This window comes from Ornithorhynchus anatinus, chromosome X1 (assembly GCF_004115215.2).
Source record: "Ornithorhynchus anatinus isolate Pmale09 chromosome X1, mOrnAna1.pri.v4, whole genome shotgun sequence".
NCBI lineage: Eukaryota > Metazoa > Chordata > Mammalia > Monotremata > Ornithorhynchidae > Ornithorhynchus > Ornithorhynchus anatinus.
In genome coordinates, this window is record NC_041749.1 from 31,063,739 (window position 1) to 31,079,734 (window position 15,996).

Sequence of the window (15,996 nt, forward strand, 5' to 3'; positions counted from 1 at the left end):
TGATTATTTTTCTTTCAACTGACCAAATTTCAGCTTCAAAAAAAGGGCCAGGCAAATCACCAACTGCAAGAGGGAAATTTTTCTTTGGTTTCTGTGGAAAAAATATCTTCAAGACCAATGAACTGTGTGGCAACGTCTTATTTAGCTACTGCTTTACTGTCGCCAAGAGGTTCACACCTGTGTAGGCAAGAGGTGTTCAAGTTAGCAGTAGCTGTCTGACAGCTGTAGGAGGAGCTCTTGTTCATGGCTGTTACGGTCAAGGTTTAACTACTTATCAGAATAAAAAGCAGGAACTAGCCACAGTATGCTGTGAACAAAATGTTTCTCAAGAGAATTCACTTCAGAAGTTTCTTCAAGGCTCAGAGGGGAAGGGAGAAGGATGCCTAGAATTATATAATAAGTATATTCAGATTGCCTTAGTGCTGAGTGATTAAATTATGATTTATATTACATATTCCATTATTAATTTTAACAGTAATATTAACAATAATGCTTAGCTTTTGACAAGCACTGTGCCTAGTGCTTGGGGAAGATATACTACAATCATTCGCAAATGGTATGTGAGGGAGTGAGAGAATCTGCATTTAACCCCCATTTTATAGATGACGTAAGAAAAGCAGCATGGCCTACTGGATAAAGTATGGATTCGTGAGTCAGAGGACCTGGGTTCTAATTCTGGCTCCGCCATTTGTCTGCTGCATGACCTTGGGCAAATCAGTTCACTTCTGTGTGTCACTCAGTTACCTCATCTGTAAAATGGGGACTAAGACTGTGAGCCCCACTCGGGACACGGACTGTGTTCACCCTGATTATTTTGTATCTACTCTAGGGCTTAGTACTGTGCCTGGCACATGGTAAGCACTTAACAAATACCAAATAATAAAAATAATAATACTAAGGTCACACAGCAGGCCAGTAGCAAAACTGGGATTAGAAACCAGATAGTCTGACTTCCAGTCCTGTACTCCTGCCATCATGCCACACTGTGTTTAGTTGTTGCTTTGTAGTGCTCATTCTATACTGGATGCTCTACAAATGCACCACTTCAACCAGAGGATGCAGGTTGTCAGATGAACGGCTCCTAATTCTGCGATCAAATTCTACTGAGAATGGGTAGTGAAAGCATGCATTCTATTCAAATGTGTAGTGAAAACATGCATTGGGGAGAAAGAAATGAGTGTAATCAACTGGCTACAACACTACTTCTAAAATATGAAATGTCCCACTTCCTGAAAAAGAAAGGTTGCAGTGCTTTTTTCTTTTAAAGACAACTCAAATTCAATATCAAGTTTCATCTCTATAGGTAATGTTTAATGTTTTTTATCCATGCTAAGAAATCCATATGATTTTTAATGGTGTTTGTTAAGTGCTTCCTATGTGACAAGGACTGTTCGAAGTGCCTGATGTAGACAGAAGCTTATCAGGTCAGACACCATCCCTGACTCACATGGGATTAACAGTCTAAGTAAGGGAGAAGAATAGGAACTGAATCTCAATTAAACAGTCGAAAAACTGAGATACAGAGAAGTTAAGTAATTTGCCCAAGGTCACACAGCAGGCACAGGGTAGAGCAGGTATTAAAACCAGGTCCTGTGTTCTTTCCATTAGGCCATGCTGCTTTCCCCATTATGTACATATTCATTCATCCATTCAGTTGTATTTATTAAGTCTTTACTGTGTTCAGAGCACTGTACTAAGTGCTTGGGAGAGTACAATATAGCAAAAAACACACGTATTCCCTGTCCACAACGAGCTTGTAGTCTAGAGGATGAGCTTCCATACAGCAAAATAAACTCAATCAACATTTTGGCGAAACTGGACTCAGCTTATCCTGCCCAGCTATTTGGAATGCAAATAAACTCTTATATAGAGGAATCAGTGTAGAGGTGCTTGTTTTTAAAATTCTCAAAAGGTATCAATAATGAGCATTAGCTACAATCAAGAGTATTTCTGAATTTATAATAAAAGTTAACCTTAAAACAAACCAGGCATTAACTGAATGATGGAAGGGAACATATGAGTCAGGAGAGGTGTGCAGGAGGAGGAAGAATTTTGCTACTGGTGTTAACAAAATACTGTCTGCTCACACCCAGAGGGGAAAGTCTCAATCCCTCCTCCTGCAGGAATATTCAGGCCCTTGAGATTCCACCTGCCTGTTCATACTTTGCTAGCTCATTTACCTTTAAATAGAGATATGAAGTGCCATGCTCAAAACTGGCTCCTTGGGAAGGCAACAATTGTTCTGAATGACGACTATCGCTCGACCCCTCGGGAAGGAGTACTGCATATAACAACTAATACATGTCTCCTGAAAAAGCAGCAAATTTCCAATTAATTATTTTTATTTTAGCACATCCAATTCCACCAGGTCCTACAGCTTCACTTTGGGAGCTTTTGGTCTGGTCATATCCAAGATGTCAGAGCTCACATGAGTCATCACACCTGAGGCTATTAATAGCCTCTGTCATTCTCTCTGTGTATTTCTAGGAAGCTTATCTCTGTGATCAAGCAGTGCAGTTATGAAATACCAAGCATGTTTTCAGCACTACAAAAATATAAAAAGTGTTAAAATTGTTAATAAGACCTAAATAGGTTTTCCAAGTCAGGCTCAGAAAGCATTTTCACAGATCGTTCTGCACCTGGGGAAAATGAAGAATGGAGACACTGACACTTCAGATCTCTGCAGTGGAGTGGTGTGATCCGGGCCAGACCAGCTTGCAAATCATTTCCGGGAAATGTTGGCAGGAATGCTAGAGAGCAGGGAGGAAATGTGGCAATGTTCAATTAGTCAAAGCTCCTCAACTTCTACCAATCACTCTCTTATCTCACTCTGAGGAGTTCCTTCCTGCTCTAAACTGCAACTGGAATGAAGCTGCCTGGGGCAACTCACCAGCCTGTGGCATGTGGATCAGTCAGTTTGGCCCTGGGTCTGACCTGAACATGAGACACAATTCCATCAGGCTTAGAAATATTGTCCAAGCAGGTGCTTTCCAAAATTTCAGACAGTTACTGGACAAGAGTTCAATCTAGGCCCATCAGGCTCCCCACCCAAAAAAGATTCTTAAAAGTTATAATAATCATGGCATTTATATTGTATTATTTTGTGTAGAACACTGTGCTAGCTAGTCGGATAGATAACAAGAAAATCAAATGGGACACAGTCCCTGTCACAAATGGGGCTCACAATCCAACCATAATTTTAAGTCTGTACCCCTTCAGCACTTAATACACATCCTATCTCCTCTCAGGACTATACCTGGAGAGTTTCCAGTACTCTACCAGTCTCGTCTATGGGAGGGAGAGTCAAGCAGCAAGTCATACCTATTCCATTCCTAGTTTGGGCAGTGGCTAGTGAGTGGAAGACAATCGCTACAAGTCAAAACTCACCCGTGCTGGGCAGCAGCAGCATGGGAGAGAGTCGATGGTGGAGATTCAGAAATCTGCGCGGAAGGAGGCAATGGTAAACCACTTCTGTATTTTTACCAAGAAAATTCTATGGATCCACTACCAGAATAATAATGTTGGTATTTGTTAAGCGCTTACTATGTGCAGAGCACTGTTCTAAGCGCTGGGGTAAACACAGGGGAATCAGGTTGTCCCACGTGGGGCTCACAGTCTTAATCCCCATTTTACAGATGAGGGAACTGAGACACAGAGAAGTTAAGTGACTTGCCCACAGTCACACAGCTGACAAGTGGCAGAGCTGGGATTCGAACTCATGAGCCCTGACTCCAAAGCCCGTGCTCTTTCCACTGCGCCACGCTGCTTCTCCTGAACAATTGCAGATGGAGGTGGGACGTTTTGGGAAAGATGTGTCCATAGCGTCGCTACAGGTCGGAGATGACTCAACGTCATACAACAAGACAAATCCTTATACCTGGCTGCTTCCCAGATCTGTAATTTATTTTAATGTCTTTCTCCCCTCAGACTGTAAGCTCCTAGAAGCAAGGGTCATATCTACTACCTGTACTATACTCTCCCAAGCACTTAGTAAGGAGCCCTGCACAAGGCAGAGAGCTCAATAACTTACTGGTTTGACCAAGTGATTGGTCAAGAGCATGAAATTTTTCCTCATTTAGGCCCCGAGATGTGAAGTGACAAAGCTAGAACTAGAATTTGGGTCTCTTGACTCCTCGTCCCCATGCTCTTTCCACTAAGCCACACTGCCGCTCTGTGAACTGAGGAAACAAACACTTAAATATTTGAATGTTTCACTTTCGTTTCTATTGTCTATCGTTGAGACAATTCCAAATCAGTTCACTAATATTTCCTCCCCAACACACCTTACGCTAGCTCCCCCTGCTTTTATTCCGCCCTACTGTTTTTTCTATAGGGAACGCTGGCAGAAATTACTTGTAAAATTCTTCCAGGACTTGAGGAAATATACTTCATAAATCCAACAAAAAGAAAGCACATTAATATCTTTAAAGCAAGTACATAAATTGAATCTATACAATGAGCTTAGATGTCCTCACTCAGAGATTTTCTGTACTCGATCAACACCCGTAGAGCTGGAAACCCCCTACCCTTGTGGCACATTATGAATAGGATTTCCATGATTGCATACCTGGTGTGTAAGAGGATTTTATCCCACAATAAAAAACATTCTAAACTCACATTAAAGATAATCACAGCCTCAAAGTACCCAAGTGCTGGAGAGCGTGGTCTAACCAAAATGCACAGTTATGTTCTCCGTGAGGCTTGGCTGTATTGTACTAAAGGAACTCAGCTGTGCTGTAGAAAAGTTTTTAAATGCTGGCCAGTCAACCAGCTACTTTCTCTTCGAGGTTGGTGGGAGGAATAAAGGGAAGCCTTTTCAAGAAGTCTGGCTCCCCATTCAGTCCAAATTCTGGATGTTCCCCAAAAAGCTTCAAATAATTGGAGCTGCACTGCATAGCTTCTGTTTTCTCTGATGGTGGTGGTGTTTACCAGTGCAGTTTCTTAAGAACAAAAGGCAGCTGGCAAACACATACAGCATCTCGATTCAGCATTTGACTCACCGCTGCCAAAATTCAGTTTGATAGAACAAAAGCTAACACAAAACAACCACCAAACTGAAAAAAATTGTTTAAGCTATAGAATGGAAAGGAGTGAGTCAGATACCCTAATTAGTTCACAAATTTCTGCTGTTGTACCTAAAGAAAATTTCCCCATTGAACAAACAGGGACTTCAAAATGTTTGGTCACTGGTTGTGTCCAAGAAACAGGCTCCACTGGTGGCTTAGGGTCCATATGTAAAACCCTGTAAATAGAGAGACGGATTTATATAATGTATTTTTTTAAAGGATGGATTTAGAGAAAAAGAACTCAGTGTTTCAATGGCGCCTTTCATCTCAGCTTCCTTTAAATACTACCCTTGCTTTCCAGATGAATCAAAAATGATACAAAAGGTGACAATAGAGATAATAAAATACCAGGACAAATGACTGGGGGAGGATATGGAACCTCCATCCATGGAGAGCCCTAAAAGAACCAAATGAACCAGCAAACAGAAAACCATGAATCCTTGATGTTTTATGACCTTTCAAGCTTCCTTCCAGCTTTACAACTGAGAAAGACGATTTGGTGGAAGCTTGGCACAGAGAATCCCTTAGGGGATATGGACTGAAATCACAGTTCCGCAGTCAGGCGCCTAGTACTGTAGCTAGAGCCCTGCCCTGGAAGTGTCCTGTCTTGTGGACAGCTGGAGACAAACATGGATTGGCATCAGCTTCTGCATACTGATCATCTTCTCCCTTTTCCCCTCCCCTCATCTCCACGGTCCCAAAACTGTGGTGGGGAGGCTATAGGAGGTTATGTGGGCTTGGCTGCATCTTTGAGTTTGATCAATCCACTCCTGGGGAATTGGAACCTGCAAACTTGGTCCGGAGTGTACCAGGTTCTACCAGCGGTAACCAAGTTCATTAATCATAACTTGAAAGATCTCAAGGGGTTCCTCTCCGTCACCAAAACTTGCCGGTCTCACCTTTATAATATCGCCAGGATCCGCCCTTTCCTCTCCACCCAAACGGCTACCTTACTGCTACAGGTTCTCGTAATATCCTGGCTAGATTACTGTTTCAGCCTGCTCTCTGATCTCCCTTCCTTCTCTCTCTCCCCGCTCCAGTCTATTCTTCACTCCGCTGCCTGGCTCATCTTCCTGCAGAAATGCTCTGGGCATGCCACTCCCCTTCTTAAAAGTGGTTGCCTATCAACCTCCGCCCAAAACAAAAACTTCTCACTCTAGACTTTAAGGCTCTTCATCACCTTGCCCCCTCCTACCTTTCCTCCCTTATAATAATAATGTTGATATTTGTTAACCGCTTACTATATGCAGGGCACTGTTCTAAGCGCTGGGGTAGATATAGGGTTATCAGGGTGTCCCACGTGAAGCTCACAATTAACCCCCATTTTACAGATGAGGTAACTGAGGCACAGAGAAGTTAAGTGACTTGCCCACAGTCACACAGCTGACAAGTGGCAGAGCCAGGATTCAAACCCATGACCTCTGACTCCCAAGCCCAGGCTCTTTCCACTGAGCCATGCCTTATCTCTTTCCACTGCCCACCCCGCATGCTCCGCTCCTCTGCTGCCCACCTCCTCACCATCCCCCGTTCTCGCCTAATCCACCATCGACCCCTGGGCCACGTCCTCCTGCTGTCCTGGAATGCCCTCCCTCCTCACCTCCGCCAAACTAATTCTTTTCCCCTCTTCAAAACCCTACTTAAAGCTGACTTCCTCCAAGAGGCCTTCCCAGACTGAGCTCCCCTCTTCCCTCTGCTCCCTCTACACCCCCTTCACCTCTCCTCAGCTAAGCCCTCTTTTCCCCCCTTTCCCTCTGCTCCTCCCCTTCCCCCTTCCCCTCCCCTCAGCACTGTACTCGTCCGCTCGACTATATATTTTCATTACCCTATTTATTTTGTTAATGAGATGTACATCACCTTGATTCTGTTTATTTGCTATTGTTTTAATGAGATGTTCATCCCCTCGATCCTATTTATTGCCATTGTTCTTGTCTGTTTGTCTCCCCCGATTAGACTGTAAGCCCGTCAAACGGCAGGGACTGTCTCTCTCTGTTACCGATTTGTACATTCCAAGTGCTTAGTACAGTGCTCTGAACATAGTAAGCGCTCAATAAATACTACTGAATGAATGAATGCTTTATTCACTGAAAAAAAAGGCAACAACTCCTATGGTTGCCCTTGAGGAATAACTAATGAAACCAAGATTCCAAACCTTTGCCATTATAAGTTGATATGCATGTAGGTATGCATGCCAGGGTCTTTTCCCACTAAAATTACACCTGGGGAACCAGTAGCTATGGATTCCTCATCTGGAGTTCTAACCACCAGTTCATGAACCTAACCACTCAGAGCCTAGAGCTTGCAGACAGTGACTTCACTCATTTGGGTTCATCAAAAGGACATGAAATCAGGGGTGTGCTGAGGAAAAAACAAGGGGACATTCCAATCCAAGTTTGGACTCTCTTAAAATCCAGATGTTATATTTCACTATGTGAGGCGGCATTGCACCCATAATGCATTTCCTTACCTTACGGCAGCCGTTCAGTTACCTACAATTTTTCAACCAACATACATGTTCTCCCTAGGGCAGGAGTGTTGAGGGAAGCAGAGCTTTAATACTGGAGACCACCAGGTAATTCAGTACTGCTTTGTTGCAGCAATCAAAAATGTCCAAATTCTTAGTTACAACCAGGATAGCAATTTTATGACACAACAAAGAGAAGGAATACTAACTTTGGGTGTCGTATATCAGGCAGGGAGCGGTTCAGGGAGATTTTATCACTGACGAAGATGTTGAATCCATTTTCTCTATAAGCTTGGTCCACTCGTTCAGCATCAGTCATGGGGTAAGGCTTTCCTTGCTCTCCATTTCCTAGGGAAGAAGCACCAAGTAAATATTTATGTTCCTTGTTGCTTATATGATCAACTAATATTTGGTTTAGGAGCATGAGAAGCACAAGATGCAGCATGGTCTAGTGGATACAGCCCGGGCCTGGGAGTCAGAAGGACCAGTGTTCTAATCCCAGCTCTGCCGCTTTTCTGCTGTGTGACCTTGGGAAAGTTACTTAACCTCTCTGGGCTTCTTGCCTCATCTGTAAAATGAGGATTAAAATTATGAGCCCCATGTGGGACATGGACTTTGTCCAACCTGATTAACTTGAATCTTCCAGAACGCTCAGTACAATGTCTGGCACATAGTAAGCACTTAAATACCTTAAAGAAACGAATTATGTCCAAAAGGATCTTCAAAGACAGGTTGATAACTTGTTCAATCATATGAGGTGTGAATATTGCCCAGAATGGGCTTGGCTTTAGGTTCTTTTAAACTTACCTAAAATTCGGAGAAACACATTTTATATTTGACTTTTAAATACTCCATTCCAAAAAGGAACAAGGCTAGGTTAGCTGATAATTAGCCTACAGCATTTTCTATTGCTTCTCCAAATGGGATGAACACAACTCATTCCTTCCCTCTATTTTTTAGGGGAAAAAACCAACAACGACAACCAAACTATTCTGGTTCTTGAGACGTCTATTCCTGAACCAAGCCTGCCCCAACTTCTTTAGGGCAGGCTTCCAGTCTAACTACTTTCTCAAGCAGGCACCTCATGATTCCAAAGAAAAGTGCTTTTTGGAGCACTTGTTGTCTTAAAAGTTGTCTTTTAATACAGGTGACTTACCTGACATGCAAAAGGAGGAGGAAAAAAGTGGAAGAACTTCCCTCCCAAGGGCCCCAAATTCCTTTAATTTAACTCGAGTCCATTAATCATTTTTCATCCATTTTCTGGCCTGTGAGTACTATTAGTCAGAGAAGCAGCGTGGCTCAATGGAAAGAGCACGGGCTTTGGAGTCAGAGGTCATGAGTTCGAATCCCGGCTCTGCCACTTGTCAGCTGTGACTGTGGGCAAGTCACTTAACTTCTCTGTGCCTCAATTACCTCATCTGTAAAATGGGGATGAAGACTGAGAGCCCCACGTGGGACAACCTGATTCCCCTGTGTCTACCCCAGCGCTTAGAACAGTGCTCTGCACATAGTAAGCGCTTAATATCAACATAATTATTAGTCCCGGGTCCTGACCTGTCCATGAGAACTGGTTGGAGGGAGGACACTGCAGAGTAAAAGGCACCCTTCCTCCTCTGACACTGTTCTTGAGCAGGCAAGCTTCTTCCAATCACCCCAGAACACTGCAAAGCCCAAAGACATAAAATGTCACCTTCCATACCTATGCGCTCTGAGTCTTTCCTGATAGCTTCTTTATCATGCCAGTCCTTTTTCCTTTGTCCATCTCCAAAATAAACATCCTTCTTTGGCCTCACTTGTGAGCCCTTTAAAACACACAAGATGAACAAAAGTGTTAAACAAACCATAGCAATGGACAAGAAATCTAAATGTGTGTTAAGAGTCAAGTAACAAGCTACTCATCTTGTGAAAAGTTGGCCTGGCAACCCATGTATACCTTAAATGGCTAAAGGAAGTTGGGGTTTTAGGCTCAAAAAGCATCAAAGGAAGTTTTACACTCTTTCCACCACTACCATAGCCTGTTGCATAGCACCACTGTTCATTTGTAAATGTTCCCTTACAGGGTATCCCAGCAGGATGGGGCTCTGTTTAAATATGTGCAACATTCATGTTAATGAGAATCATTTCTTGGTTTAAAATCCCTCTTCTTGTTTCCATGGGAGTGGAAGGGGCTGTAACCAATAGATCTATTTCCCATTTAATTAACAATAACGGCCTTGAATGGGTGACCTGCAGCAGCAATTCCGTTAACAAGCAGATTACATGAATAAAATCTGCTACAGGCCTGTTGCTAAAGTCCCTAGCTGCTCCTCCCAAAGCAAATTTCCACAACTGCTCAATATACCTACAAGAATTCTTCTAACAATGTTTTTGTGCTGAAAGTTTTTTTTCTTTCATATTCTCAGGTACTTTAAGCCAGGGTATAGGAATAAGTTGTAAAAATAAAATCCTCCAAAAGAAATCTATCCATTCTCCAACTTGGATGTGGTCAGGTTTGCCATAATACATTACATTTCAGAACAAGGTTTGGCTAGATGGTGACAGTAGAATTAGGAAGCGTTCTCCTGACAACACTTCAGTCTGGCTAGAAAATATGTGCCTGTTTGGGGGTGTTTGGCATGTTTGGGAGTGGGGTCAGAGAAAATGGTTGAGCACCTTCAAGGCTGCATCAAACATGGGAGTACGCAACATGACTGTTCCTTATCGTGGGTTATTTTAAGAATCTTTACCTTCCTGTTCTAGGATGAAATTTCTCCAACAGGAGCATGAACAAAGTATAAACAACCTCAAATGAATGCCAGTGCCTTCTACACATCCAAGTGCCACTGAAGAGGCAACTTCTACACCTGATTCCCATTATTCTAGAGACTCACTCCCCAGAGGGCACACTGGGTAGGTTCTTGAGCAACTCTGTAGGAAATGCCTTTAGACTCCCTGTGAAGTGTATACCAATAGCCAGAAACAGCCCCAACCTTCTCCATGCTGTAAAGAACCCCGTAGATACCTAACCTAGATACCTCCTGGCTGTCTGGGATCTTGGTTTGAGAGCTAGAGGCAACTAAGCATCAATTAATGTAATTAATTAATTCCATTGACTGAGTGCTTACTGTGTGCAAGGCACTGGGTGAGTACAATCAGAGTTAACAGACATGCTCCCTGCCCACAGGGAGCTTACAGATTACCATTAGGAAACATCCACATAGGCTTCCAAGTCTTTCAAGCTCCAGAAGCAATGACACTTCTGTACCTGGGAGTAGATGAAAACAGAAAGTTTTATGGAAAACTCTATATGCTGATGCAACTTACTTGATATTTGATCTAATTCAACCAGCAACTGCTGATGGCAAAACTTAATGTGTTTCATAATCACCTGAACCTCATGAGTATACACAGAGTTTGGTGCTTTTAGAAATAAAATTCCTAGCTAATAGCAAGAGTGGCATTCCACACCAGACTCAGATGTCACACTTGCCCTTTATTAATAACAAAAAAGACACAAACAAGTCTCTTCAAAAGAAAGTAATTACTGGGCAGAAAGATGTCTAGGTTTTAAATGCAAAGAGAATTTGAAATTTCCTTAAAATCATATAGACTCTCTACAGGGCTGTGATTTTATTCCTTGGGTAATGTCTTGAGCTCTTTCTTTCTCTTAGTTCCAAGTCCTCATTTTGCAAGGGGGAGTAAGAATTAAAATGGAAAGGCATACTAAACAGTAAACTGAAAACAGATTTAGGCAGCTGTAAATAACCAATTCATGCTATTACTTAACATTCTACTAAAGGAACCAACTGTCATTCAACAGCCAAACACACACACACACACACAATTTTGATCTTTTGTTTAATCACTGTTTAGTGTGCTTGGCTCCAGCCATAATATGAGAAGAATGGATGGAGAGGCAAGTCAACTTATTTTTGTGCACAAGAAAGATTCGTTCAAGTCACATACTTAATCTCACGACTTCTTAGCAAATATGTTTAAATTTCAGAGGGGATCAAGTAGTATCTTTATAAAATAAAAGAAAAATGATCCTACAGCCATGAAAATCCTGGGAGGAAAACTGAGCAGGTTATCGGGTTCATCCAAGGTCTGATAATGTATTACAGGACAAATGAATTTCATGGAAGTTTTATGATGGATTTCTTTAAACGATTCCAAAGATGCCAAACATGAAAGGAAAATAATCTCAAATGACTACATTAAAAAAAATCGATACTATCCCCATTTTGAGAAAAGAAACAGCTTTCTGATGTTGCACTATAAATATGTTTGCCGACTATATTACTACATTAATAACCTTCACAAAAAGATAAAAAAAAGAAACCCAACACTGTAAAGCTCTCTGTTCAAGGCCACTATCGAGGTTAGTCTTGAATATGACCAGCTCCCAAATCTGCAAAAAAAGGGAGTGCTGCGTATGGCAGTAGAATTTGAAAAGGTAGTAGAAAATGTGCCTTTCCCTGAAATTATAAGACCCAAGTTGAAGTTCTTTCACTTGCTTCCTGAAGTGGCTACACTTGATTTGGCAAATGGGAAGAACCTCACCTTCCTCAAAAATATGGTTTAGTCTTGTGTTTGAGCAAAAATTTGAACAAATGCTTCAGCCTTGGCACGTCTATTAAGAGTGATGGCACCTATCCTAAAGTATTCTCAAGGGACAATGCCACCAGATGCCTTACTTACATTGAAGGTTGCAAACCTATTCTTTCCAAGCTGAGCTACAGGGGAGCAAGGTGACCTGCCTCAGTTTTCAGTGGGGTCCTCATCTTCGTCTAGTCTCGTCACCCTTCGAGGCTGACTCATCATCACCGTAGGCAGGGACACATCTGTCAACACTGTTGTATTGTACTCTTCCAGGAGCCCCGTACAGTGTTCTGCACATAGTAGATGATCAATAAATATCATAGTAAGTGATGATGATGACCATTATCTATGTTATCATTTGGTGATCACGAATGTGCAGAGCACTGGGTTAGGTGTTTGGGGATATTCGATTTAGGTAGGCCCCATTTGCCCTTATGCTTAAAAACACTCTAGCCCCACTTTCATCCTACTCTCACAGCAGACAGAAGGGAGAAAATTATCCTGTCAGGTCACCGGCACAGGCAGAGTTAAATGTAAGATGACGGTATATATGAGCCACCTCCCACAGTTAACCTATTGCCTCTAGGGAAAGTACTACTGAAAAGATGATACCATTTTAACAACTGGGACTAAGTTATCACTACCCCAGGCAACATAATAGGTACATCTTCAAAATGAAAGATAAAATTACTCTAGAATAATGAAGATACTCCCAAAGACATTTATGACCAGGGTCAAGCCAATCAGACAATTCTCTCCAGTTACAGCCAAATTCCCAACTTTCCACATTTCTAAACATCTTATTTTTTTACCTTCACAGCATGAAATACCAAGATATGGGAACCTGAAGATTGGATAAGACTCCAAAGAGACAGGGCAGGATGCCAGTAATTAAGATGATATATCGTCTAAAATGCCAACCACCCTGCCAGGGTTGCCTTTCTTCTGGATTTGTGGTCCCCCTAACAAAGTTATTACCATTCAAAAAAAGGGAGCTTATTCACCCTCATTACCATTATCCTCCTGTAACACTCATGATTGTTCATTAATATGAAGATGGGACCAATTACTGAAGATTTCAAACATTTTTAATGAGGAGGTCCTTGAAAAGTTCACTTCACTCCTTGAGGTGTGAAAATTCATTAAAATGTTTCAAAATGGCAGAACAAGAGCCAAGAATTTCAGGATTAATGATAAAATGACTTTTATACAGGGTGAATCAAACTGTCGCCCATTTTTCTCTTTCCACCTTCAGCTTTAACTGAAACTCACATTGCTCTCTGGTGCGGGCTTCTAAGTGTATAGTAGAGCTAAGTTTTCTGCATCCAAAGAAAGCTTGTTTTAAAAGTGGATACGCCTCCATCCTCTTAAGAGGAATTTTAGTATACCACATTTAGATTTAAAAAAAAAAAGAAAAAACCACCCACAATTTGAGGACAGACTGGATGGTGATTTTTAGAGTATTCAACTGGGGACATCGAGACACATGCCAAGCTAACCCCCACTCAGGTCACATGCCCTTCGAGGCTCCAGGAGGTTTCTGAATGTACCTATCCCACACTCCCAGAACCAGCACTTAGGAGAGACCAAACTTCAACCCAGTAGTGTGACGCCAGGAGGCCAGATTGGTTGACTTAGAGTGTGATCTGGTCAATCACACAACTTCCCTGAATCTTGGCTTCTTACCATCTAAATAATGATGATGATGATGATGATATTCTTAAGTGCTTACTATTGCAAAGCACTGTTCTAAGCACTTGGGGGGATACAAGTTGATCAGGTTGTCCCGTGGGGCTCAAAGTCTTAATCTCCATTTTACAGATGAGGTAACCGAGGCCCAGAGAAGTTAAGTGACTTGCCCAAAGTCACACAGCTGACAAGCGGCGGAGCCAGAATTAGAACCCATGATCTCTGACTCCCAAGCCCATGCTCTTTCCACTGAGCTATGCTGTTATCTTGCCTGACTATTGAAGAGCAGCAACTAATATCCCCAAGTAGGATTAAATGCTATGATACAGATGCAAAAGTGTTAATGTCCCAAGAATAGATCCTGAAAACATCGCTTGGAAAAACAGTTCCTTTTTATGTGTTTTTTTTTTTTAAAAAAAGCATCCTAGTTCATGTATGGTGAGATTTACATTGGGGACCCATTTCAAGCTTTCTTTTAATCAGAGACATAAAGGGCTGAGGTAGGCAGAGGGGGAGAGAGAAGGGATGGGGAAGGTATGCTTACTCTGAAATGCACCTATGAATAAATAGGTTCCTAGGAAAAGGCAAGTTCCAAAATGACAAGAGATACATCCTCTTAGTCTCCAATACATCTTCAGAAATACAATGAAATACAAAGAGCAGTTAAAGCTATTTACAGTTAATTCTTGATTTCCCATAAGTGGATTATTCATTTTGCATATTATCTGTGATGGGTATTTAAACATTCAAGCCCTGTACTTTTTTCCCCCCTCTGACCTCCCACAATGCAGATCCCACAGTCTGTAGCAGTAGCTTTCTTCAGGCTCCCCTTACCACTTGGCTGAGTTATATGAAGAGAAGGGGAAGGGACTGAGAAAAATAAATTTTGCATGAGAAAAGGAGGTCAACCAGGTTACCAGTGCCCTACAGGTGATGGTGAGGATTAGCTAACTGAAATGGAGTTTGAATAGCAGCCTGCAAACCGGAAGTGCTATGTGGGACAGAGACAGTATCCAACCTGACTTGCCTGTATCCACCCCAGTGCTTAGTACAGTGCCTGGCACATAGTAGGCACTTAACAAATACCATTTGCATATTAATACTGATATTAGCACCAACTGCTCACTTGTTTCCATAATGCAGTGGTTTTCAAATTTTTATTGACTGCTCATTGTCACGTTCTGGACAATATAAAAAATGAGTTAAATGGATATGATCCCTACAGTACAGGAATTTATTACTAATAATAGACAATACTAATTGAGACCAATAAGTAAGGTCACGTAGAAAACTAAACAAAACCCAAAATTATTTACCTTGCATAAAACCAAAAGGCAGGATATTTTCTGGGGGAGTTAGTTTTATTTTTCTCTGCCTGACTTCATTCTCCACATTCTCCCATGCTGTACCTTTCCATTTGCAATGGACCATCCCTCTTTGCCATGGTTTCCCTCAATAATAATTGTGGTATTTGTTAAATGCTTACTATGTGCCAGACATGGATACAGGCAAATAATAATAATGATGGTATTTAAGCACTTACTATATGCCAAGTACTGGGGTGGATACAAGGTAATCAAGTTGTTCCACGTGGGGCTCACAGTCTTAATCCCTATTTTACAGACGACGTAACTGAGGCACAGAGAAGTTAAGTGACTTGCCTAAGGTCACACAGCAGACAGTGGTGGATCCGGAATTAGAACCCATGACCGCTGACTCCCAAGCCCATGTTCTTTCCACTAAGCTACGCTTGGACATAGTCCCTGTTCCACTTGGGACTCTCAGTCTTAATCCCATTTTACAGATGTGGTAACTGAGACACAGAGAAGTGACTTTCCCAAGGTCACACAGCAGACAAGTGGCAGTGGGTATTAGAACCCTGGTCCTTTTGATTCCTAGGCTCATGCTCTATCCAATAGGTCAGGCTGCTTCTCAAAGTAGGTAAAGGAAGGCCTGATTTTAGATTTTATTAACAACGTAGGAAGGCTCAGAAAGTCGATAGCATCAATTAATACTGCAGTTATACTGGCCCAGAGTATGATTGGCACAGATGTTCCTGAAGGATGTGTTGACTGACTTGACATTTGTTTCAATGTCTTCTCCACTGATCATTGAATTCAAAGCAGAGGCCTCTCTAAAAACAATTGTATTTTCCTGGATTAGGAGGGCTAAAGAGTACTATGGCCACTAAAACTAGCC

The 15,996-nt window shown here is 41.9% G+C and overlaps 1 protein-coding gene across 1 annotated transcript in view; it reads right to left on the minus strand.

The window, feature by feature from the left end:
* The window catches only part of GALNT10 (polypeptide N-acetylgalactosaminyltransferase 10), a 157,752-nt gene that overhangs the window by 92,342 nt on the left and 49,414 nt on the right, over window positions 1-15,996 (minus strand). The window contains exons 2-3 of the mRNA XM_029050329.2: window positions 9,227-9,329; window positions 7,737-7,875 (exon numbers count right to left, since the gene is read on the minus strand). Of these exons, the coding sequence (XP_028906162.2) occupies window positions 7,737-7,875; window positions 9,227-9,329 (242 nt within the window). The remainder of the gene's footprint in view (window positions 1-7,736; window positions 7,876-9,226; window positions 9,330-15,996) is intronic.